The sequence below is a fragment of the Tuber melanosporum genome (assembly GCF_000151645.1).
Source record: "Tuber melanosporum whole genome shotgun sequence assembly, scaffold_8, strain Mel28".
NCBI lineage: Eukaryota > Fungi > Ascomycota > Pezizomycetes > Pezizales > Tuberaceae > Tuber > Tuber melanosporum.
Window position 1 is genome coordinate 211894 of NW_003299128.1, and position 8824 is coordinate 220717.

Below are 8824 nucleotides of genomic sequence, written 5' to 3' on the forward strand. Positions count from 1 at the left end.
ACTTTCTCGTGCGACCGACAATCGATCAAAGACCAAGTCAGTCATTCCTGGGTCATTACCTTGTCGCCACTGTTTCTCGAGCACCGGTAGACTACGGTGCCCCCTGTCTCTTATGCCGCTGCCTGGAGAGCACTGCGAAAAAGTAATCCCGCCGGACTGCTGCTACAGTACGTATGAGTACTCGTACAATACAGACTGTACGGTACAGTGCCGGTCTCAACGCCTCTCCCCCCCGGTCCATCACCGCTGCTTTGGTAAATTGCAAGCACAATACAGGATTACGTATTTCAGCGATTTACAGTCGCACCTCGCTATAATGGACCTCTTTGTATGAGAAACCTCGCCATTACGAATGAATCGTACGGGAATCAAGACCCCTGCTCCCATACAAACAGTACTCGCTATAAGGAATTCACTCCAAAACCTCGTTATAACGAACAAAACCCCCCCAACTCTTGGCGTTCTTTATAACGAGGTGCGACTGTACTCTAATAAATAAGGAATCGCCAAAGATAAAATACTCGAGTACAGTGCGCCAGAGTAACAGCCGGAGCGGTCCCTGATGGATTGATTGATTGATTGATTGATTGCTAAACCTCAAACTCACCAAAACTCCCGGGAGCAGGCACACGACCCCCTCGATCGATTGATGGATGGGCTTCACCTTTTTTTTTATGTTGCGCATAGCAGCACAGCCGCGGCTAAGACCTTTCTTATCGTGAGACCTTTTTTCCGGTTCCCTTCCTCCACCCCTCCCTCACACACATTTCACAACCCCCCCGTCTCCACTTCTTATTTCAGCTCCCATTCATTCTCTCATACAAATCGTGACCCCCTTCTCAATATTCCCTAGTCTCCCCGATATTGAGAACGTCAAACACTCCCTCCTTCTCGATCCCTTCTTTCCCGAGGGCTTCTTTCAGTAACCTCGGCGGCTCGAGTACAGGCTCATCAGTCAATACAAACGTACCTAAAGCGCACCCCCCGCAGACGAGGTAATCAAAATTAGCCATCTTGATCCCCAGGAAAACTCTACCCCCATCACCTCATCGTTTCTCCCTCACTCCCGATGATGATGCTGATGATGGGAAGATGGATTCCATCCCATCGAGATGAAATGCGGGGTAACCATCCAAGGCGCCTAAATTTGGCGATTCCACAAACCGAGTATACGTGATAGAGGTTTTAGCTTGCTCCTTCCCCCCACCTCCTCATTCACCTCAAGAGTGATCCCGAGATGGCAAAAAAACGGGGGGAGATGAAGATGAAATGAGAAAGGAATTATATCCAGGTGACTTACCCCAGTGAATTCCGAGCGCCTTGTTGCACTTTGTATCCACAAAAATTCGCACGGCGTCGTATGGATTCGCGTGCATGGGGCTCATGACCCTAAGCACACAGTCCAAAGTTAGTCGAGTTCAAAATCTCATATGAGTCAAGAAATCATCTGCCCTGTAAAATCAAGGAAAAGAGGGGAAAAAAGCAAGAGTTAACCCCGACATTGTGACCTACGTTTGGCCCATAAAAAACGAGCGATTTCTGGAAGATTCCCGACCGAGCCGTAGCGCTGGGTATATCTTGAGGTGAAGCACGCACTGCGTCTACCTTAGAGTACATAATCATACCTTACAGGAACTCCAATGTCATACTCGTACAAGGGGCAGACTTAATCTCATGCGTCGAACTGGGTGCAGCGTCTGGGATATCCCATGCAAAGGGAATAAAATAAAAAAAGGAATAAAATAAAAGCAAGTGCGGGAGCAAAAGGAAAGCCTTCAGTTGAGATGAAAATGGAAAAAAGAAAGCATTGTGGGAAGAAACATACCCTCTTGGCACGTAGGCACCAATGGGTATCAGCCCAACATCAAACCTGGTCAAGGTAATCAGTTCAGTGAATCCATGAAAACCAGGATTTCGCTGCTGGATGGGTAAACACATACGGCCCTCTCAGCTCCCCGATCTGTTTGAAAGCCGGACATACTGGCAAGTCTCTGAACTCTTCGCCGTAATCATCAACAGATTTCGGAAGGTCCGGGGGGACAGCACGGTACCCGGTGTCGCTGTGTATCATTTCCAGTCAGCCAAAGAGAAAGGGAAAAAGAAAAAAACACTGAGTTAGCTTTGAAATCCTCAAACATCAAGGGAAAAAATAACTCGGCCTTTACGACCGTAACACAAATTGGGTTAAAGTAATGGGCAATAGTACTCGAGTAGCCTGGGGGATGTAATAAGGTGGTAGGCAAATCTCCCCTACTCGAACAGCAAGTGATCAACGGGGAGAGCAAGGCGGGAGGAGTTGGGCGTTCGCAAGAACTATAAAAAAATTCCCCAGCATCGGAAGGGGCAATGCTTCAACCCGACGGATAGTTCTGCCTGGGGGGTCGACGGCCTCATATTGTGTTTAATGGGAAGCCGCTGACCGTTCCCAAAATGTAGGTCCCCATCACCCATCTGGGGCTATGCTTCAGCCCAGTAAACAACTTGCCTATACGGAGTACGGTATCCAAAATATGAACAACCAGTTTCTGAGACCATTTAGGCCGTCGGTTGACCCACGGCTGGGGCCCCGGTATCACACGGGAACTCACCATAACCAAGCCAATTTGAGGGGTTTAGCAGGGGCGGTGGGGGCATTTTGGTTATCAAAGCCCTGGCCCTCGTACTCGAGTAGGGGGAGGGGAAGAAGAAAAAAAACCAACAGACAGGGAATGATACAAGCAAAAATAAAAGCATGGATAAAAAAGAGGAAACGCAACAATGAGAAGACGACACCACCACGGGAAATGATATCGTCACTCACCCTCCAAAGTAAACCTTCTTTCCACCGCTTTCTATACTCCAACTGGCCCACAATGTCGCACCTCGATCGGTTAATCCTCTGTTGCTGGTATGTTGGCATGGAAGGCAGCCTATTCTCGCAACAATGCCATTCGCCTTGGGACCTTCCATTGTGGGCTCCGCTTGCACTTTCGATGATAGTTCGTTGGGATCGGTAGAGGGAGAAGACCCGGCTGAGATCTGAGAATTGGATGGAGTGAGCACAATATCTCGCTCCTCCCACCAGTCTAGTTCGATACACTTCTCGACACCGGAGCAGGCGAACCTGTGCAAACCAATGCATTGTTAGAAAGAGGGCTGCTTCAAATACATTCCATGTTCGCCAGTGGGCCGCATGCTGCAGAGGGGAGGTACCAACCAAGCCTTGTTACCCAACGGTACGAAGTACCAGGCATCTGGATGGTGCTTCTTCAATTTTATAACTGTGTTATGATCCAAGTGGTCATAATGATTATGACTAATGACCACAGCGTCCACAACAGGGATATCCGCAATATCGCATGGCATCTTGGTGTATCTCTTTGGGCCGATAAATTGTACTGGACTACACCTCTCTGAAAATACTGGATCAAACAGGACGCGGAAGCCACCGGGAAACTCGACATAAAAGCAAGCATGACCGAGCCATGTCGCACGGAATTCAGTAGAGACAGTGGAACGGGCTGGTAGGAATTGAGGGGTTACGACTGGAACTGTTGGTGGGGTAGTTGAGGGACCCCAAATTCCAGCGGAGTCAGGACCCACGCGATGCCTAGTGAGAGAAAGAAAAGAAAAAAAGGGTGGAAGCAGCCGGTCAGGTCGATATTCGAATACGAGGGATAAAGTTAAAGAAGGGAGGAAATGTTACCGAGCAATGGTTTTCAGAGCCTTGATCGGATCTAAATCTCTCCAACTTTGTTAGATGTCAGTACAATGCCGCTCGGTTTCAAATAAGTCTACTTTTTTCGCAAGGGAGGGGGGTAAGCGGTATTGCAGAAAGGAGGGATTTTGTGTACGTTTGGTTTTGTGCTGACAGGAAACATTGACAAAACTGTACAGCAAACAAGCAAACAGCCCCAAAAAGGGTGGGAGAAGAGCAGGAAGAGAAGGGGAAAAAGGCGTTCTCGAGCTCAGAATACCACCCATCATTGAAACTTTCTTTTATTACTCATACCTCGGCCAGGGATTTGTAAAGCCTTTTCCATTCTCCAAGTGGTGGGACTTGTTAGCCACGTCCTCCGGCGAGCTCGAGAGGTTCTGCGGTGTAGAGACGGAAACGCTATAGACGCTGGCGACAACCGCCCTGGTGCTGGACATCCTCGTGGGGGTTGTCGTGCGAGACGAGACGGTGCTGAAATGTGGTATGACGTTGTTACTGTAGATTTGGTTGTGTGAAAACAAACTCCTGGGAACAAAGCGATAGCTCTGCAGCAAGCACGAATGTGAACTTTGCAGGAATCCGAAGAGATCTGAAGCCGGACGGGGTCGCATATAAGCCCGTTTATATATTTTATTTTTTTCTCCCTTCCACTCTCTCTCCCGCTCTCTTGTCTAATCGCCAGCTTTCACCTTCCAAGAGAGGGGGCCCGTGACATGCTATGATGGGGAAGGGTGGGGCTTGCTGGCGGAAAAAGTGACGGGGCTACAAATTTGTGGTTGCAATTATGATTGATGATGGGGAGAGGGTGAGGGATGTTGGCGGAGGGGAGGAAAACTGACTGCGTGGCCCTGCAGCGATCAAGCAAAGCCAGCGCAAAACAATTGGAGATGTACTGTACGACTTCTTGAAGTGGAAAGGTATCTGATTGCTGCGAACACGAGAAGGGAAATGCGGAGAAAGTAGAAAGTAGAAGTGCAAATACCACAGAAGGGGAGAATAGGAAGAAGAAAAGAAAGTCGTGATTTTACTCGAGCAATCATGATACCTGTAATACCGGCAACCTGCAAATTTGTAAACGATTTTTCTCCCATGCGCTCCGGTAGATCTCAATTAGGTTCACAGTACGAGTATCATACCGGTACCGGATAGAGTTGTCCCACGCCCCTCTATGGAGTCGTCCATGTTTAGCGGTTCCCGTGTGGAGTAGTAAATAAGAGCTCCATGGACAACGCATATCGTGCACGACCACCACCACGACAACAACAATGCCTACTCGGGTATAGGGTGCATACTGGTACGTACTCTACCCAGGGCGGGAAACTCATCACAGCCCCCGACCGTGCGACCAGACACGGAGGAGGAGAGTCTGTTTTTGGTGGATCCGTGATGGTCTACGGGATGCGATGGTAACATCATCCCGCAACGAGCAAGCCCCCCCCATCGAGAATCACTCGGATTAACTATCTTTCCGAGGGAATTCTCGATCAATTGAACAGAGCCGATATCTCCTTTAACCCCTTGGTGTGGACCGGGGATATGTGTCTGCCGGTGTTCCTACTGTGCCGCGTTCGAGTATGATTGATTACCTCATCTCTTAATCAGTGCGCAATTGGTGGCCTTGGGCTAGCCTAAGATGTTTGCCGAGGGTGGTGGTGGTTTGGCCGGGGAGCTCTGGCTGTGACCTGACCTGTAGAAAGCATCTATACGGTTGTCATACTTGAACTACCAGTATTCCACCTCTCGGAACACTCTGGGGAACCAAAAATGGTGGCCAATACGGACGAAGAGGTAGTAGACTACCTGGCTCAAATAGTTCGCGAAAGGGAAGATCACGGGGTTTCAAATTGCACCCCCGGTCCACCATCGCATAAACCCTCAACCGTGATTTGCGAGTGAGCTCTCACGCATGCAGATGCATCTCTGGGCCATGCATCATAGCTCATCGCTCGGTCATCAATCCTCCATCCTTAACCCATCTACTCGTATCTGATTGCAGCATCGGGAAAAGAACGATCGAAGCCATGGAAAGACCAGAATTATCAAGAATTCTGGAACCCAATCATTAACTTTGACCTTTCTTCCGTCCTAGTCGGGGGGGGGGGACATTGCCAACTCATCATTGTTCCAAAATGATCAGCCAAGCCATCTAATGCGTTCTCGTTGCACTACCCGAAAAGAAAGCATGGCTCTCGTTTATCTTAGAAAACGTTAAGATTTCGCTTGCCTCCTCATCTGATCTTACACTACCCCAAAAACTGATTGAAGGAGGAAGGAGAATCACAAAAAAGAAACTTTTTTTATCATATCGTACGGTTTCGCGCAATATTATCCGAGCATAATCTATAGTATCGAGATGAGAATTTAATGGCATCATACGTTATGGACCAGCTAACTGACGCAGGAGGCAGTAGTAGTATGTCCCATTCCTAAACGACAACAGAAAAAGGTTCGCCGTTAAAATTCCTAACCTCAACCTAGCAAACCATCGCCGCCATAGAGGGGGCGCAGCAGGCGTAGATGAAGTCGAGTACGATCGCCTTCGTGCCCGTAAGTGGCCCCTCTACCATCCATCCCGCAACCTAACCAACACTCTCGGCTCCGGTACCGATAGTCGCCCACGAACAAGCCCGCCTGCGCACAGACTGCTTCGCTCGCTCTCGTGAAGCCTACGTTAATGGCGACGGTGCAGCAGCCCACAACCTGAGCGAGGCCGGCAAGCGCCACGGAGCCTCAATGGAAAAGTACAATGCTCAAGCCCGCGACTACATATTCCGCGCCAACAACGTGCACTTACCCCCCGATACCATAGACCTCCACGGATTGTACGTCGAGGAGGCCGAGGAGATCCTCGAGAAGAGGATTGATGCGGCGAGGGGTAGGAGGGAAGGGCACTTGAACGTTATTGTGGGTAGGGGGAATCATTCGGTGGGTGGAGTTAGGAAGATTGGGCCTGCGGTAATGGAGTTGTGCAGGAAGCGGGGGCTGAAGGTTGAGGAGGAGGTGGGGAATTGGGGGAAGTTGATTGTTACGCTTGGACAGGGTGGGGGTGGAGAGCAGGGTTATGGGAGGTATGGAAAGCAGCAGCCACATCACCAGCAACAACAGGGACCACCAAACGACTTGGAAGAGCCTGCCAGAAGGGCTGTCCCAAAGATTTTCACAAAGCTCCAGGGTTGCTGTATCATTTGTTGATCTGCCTGAAAAGTACGAATGCTGGATACTCTCGTTATCATGTCTTTTTTCATTTTTTTACACACATGCTCGAGTAATATATGCCCTTCATGAAGCTATATATAATTTGATTTTATGTTTTATATTTTGTAACGATAATGTAATTCCGGTAGCATTGGGGGGGGGTAAGCTGGGGAATATGAACGCGTCGATTCGCGAGTTGTGGAAAGCATTGTGTGCATTAGCGTGACAGAGGTGAAGTCTCGTGCACGGGATGCATAAAAACTTGCAAGTATATCATAGAGCAATGCGTGCATAGGAATGAATAAGAGAGGCGATCATCGGGCTTCGAGACCAATGATACCACTCTGGCATCAAATCCCCAATTACCGCCAGGTACCAAGGTACGGTATAGCACCTTCTCACCGCCACTCGTGCCATCGCGAACTAGATAAATACTATCCTATACCTTGCGAGCACCCCATCACAATCCCTTCCACCCGTGCGGGCACATTTCCACCGGCAAACCCACAATTCGCCCCGGGTTATCCATTCTATGTTACGCTACGACAAGCAAACCCCAATCGATGCCAAAGCACCAATGCCCTCTGCTCTTGTTATCTATCCCCCTGCCAGATCACCCAAGCACCCTAGCTTTTCATGAGGGAACAACCCATCTCATTCACAGCCAATCACTCGCACTACCGTTTCAGAAAAAGGCTGGTTTGGTGAGGGTGCAGCATGTTGGGAGGTATAGTGCTGCAGTGTGAGGTGGTTTGGTGCCGACCGATGATATGTCTATAGCTCTAATGCTACCGCTAAGGACTGGGTAGAGAAATCGTAAAAGGAATCGCCTCGCTGAAGTGAGCGACCGCCATAGGCATTTTTAACCATGCCGCATGAGATCTTGCTTTTCCCGGATACGGTGTTTCGGCAAGTTCTACCGCTATAGTGTCCGAAAGTGATGCATGCCCTGAGCGAAGCGGGGTGCAGTAAGCTAACTTACGGTCTAAGGAATGTCACAACAACAACAAAAGCCTCCCGGGTTGTATCATGAATTCCCAACAGGATAGTGTCTGAGGGCATTAGGAGAATAAATTACGGGCCCCAACAAGCTATTATACCTCCAGTCTAGTTGAAGTTAAACTGGAAGGGTTTTTAGCAAGACATTCCCGCCGGCGCTAAGAGGTTGGCCACTAGCAAAGTGATAGAACAATCTCCGAAGTAATATGTTGGAGGGTATTGCCCGAAGTCTTTGTGTATGCAATTCCTCTGGACATGTATCTTCTTCCTGTGTGTATAGGAGACCATCTTCACTCTTGAATCATTACTCTTCCCACCTTTTTCCGAGCTTCCTGTGGAATATATCCACTCTTCCCTCCGCCCAAGTGTTTCCCTTTCACTACGAAGTACCCGCTGCATACATTCACTATCACAAAGAAACTCGTATCATATCAAAAGAAACCACCAAAAGATAATGAAGCAAGAGGGAGATCACTGTGCGCCAAGCACAACACAGGGTGGACGTGAAACAATCGTGAGCTAGATAATCGTTAGAATACTAGGAAAGAGTAGGCGCAGGAGGCATATATGTCTCCCTGAAGAGCTAGAGAGGCTGGGAACCGAACGAGACTCCGTAGAGCATAAAGAAGGATCCAGATACACAGGGACACTCTGGTTATGACAGGAGGGCGGGGGAGGCGAGCGGGCAATCCACAGCCACCGTGAAAACCAAGCCATTGCCTGGTACCGCATGCTTAACAGCATTAAGCGGAAAAACGATAAAATAAACCAAATGCCCTGACACCCAATTGTGGCGGCTTATGGGAGAAAAAAAACGGACGCGGACACCCATGGCCCATGGCTGCTGAAAATTCCAAAAAAGAAAGTAATGATGAATAAAGAACCAACAAAAATAACCTCAGCCCTCGTACTCGCGCGGACAAACTCTTCCTC

At 49.0% G+C, this 8824-nt stretch overlaps 2 protein-coding genes; one reads left to right on the plus strand and one right to left on the minus strand.

The window, feature by feature from the left end:
• Nucleotides 1-590: 590 nt before the first annotated feature.
• On the minus strand, nucleotides 591-4486 carry GSTUM_00011077001 (uncharacterized protein). XM_002841697.2 has 8 exons: nucleotides 3992-4486; nucleotides 3686-3730; nucleotides 3197-3589; nucleotides 2801-3103; nucleotides 1941-2060; nucleotides 1826-1870; nucleotides 1301-1389; nucleotides 591-970 (listed from the first exon to the last, which is right to left on the minus strand). The coding sequence occupies exons 1-8, from the start codon at nucleotides 4306-4308 to the stop codon at nucleotides 840-842; spliced, it is 1443 nt and encodes a 480-aa protein (XP_002841743.1). The 5' UTR covers nucleotides 4309-4486; the 3' UTR covers nucleotides 591-839.
• Nucleotides 4487-6214: 1728 nt separating this feature from the next.
• Nucleotides 6215-6889, plus strand: GSTUM_00011078001 (uncharacterized protein; the record flags this gene model as incomplete). The annotated part of the gene is made up of 2 exons (XM_002841698.1): nucleotides 6215-6248; nucleotides 6309-6889. The coding sequence occupies 2 exons, from the start codon at nucleotides 6215-6217 to the stop codon at nucleotides 6887-6889; spliced, it is 615 nt and encodes a 204-aa protein (XP_002841744.1).
• Nucleotides 6890-8824: the final 1935 nt, after the last annotated feature.

Excerpts from the sequence above, each read along its gene's own strand:
- GSTUM_00011077001 (XM_002841697.2), bottom strand. The coding sequence starts at position 4,308 with ATGCGACCCCGTCCGGCTTCAGATCTCTTCGGATTCCTGCAAAGTTCA. Across the intron at positions 3,590-3,685 it reads GCTCTGAAAACCATTGCTCG|GCATCGCGTGGGTCCTGACT; the intron begins GTAACATTTCCT and ends TTCTCTCACTAG. Across the intron at positions 1,390-1,825 it reads GGTGCCTACGTGCCAAGAGG|GGTCATGAGCCCCATGCACG; the intron begins GTATGTTTCTTC and ends CTGTGTGCTTAG.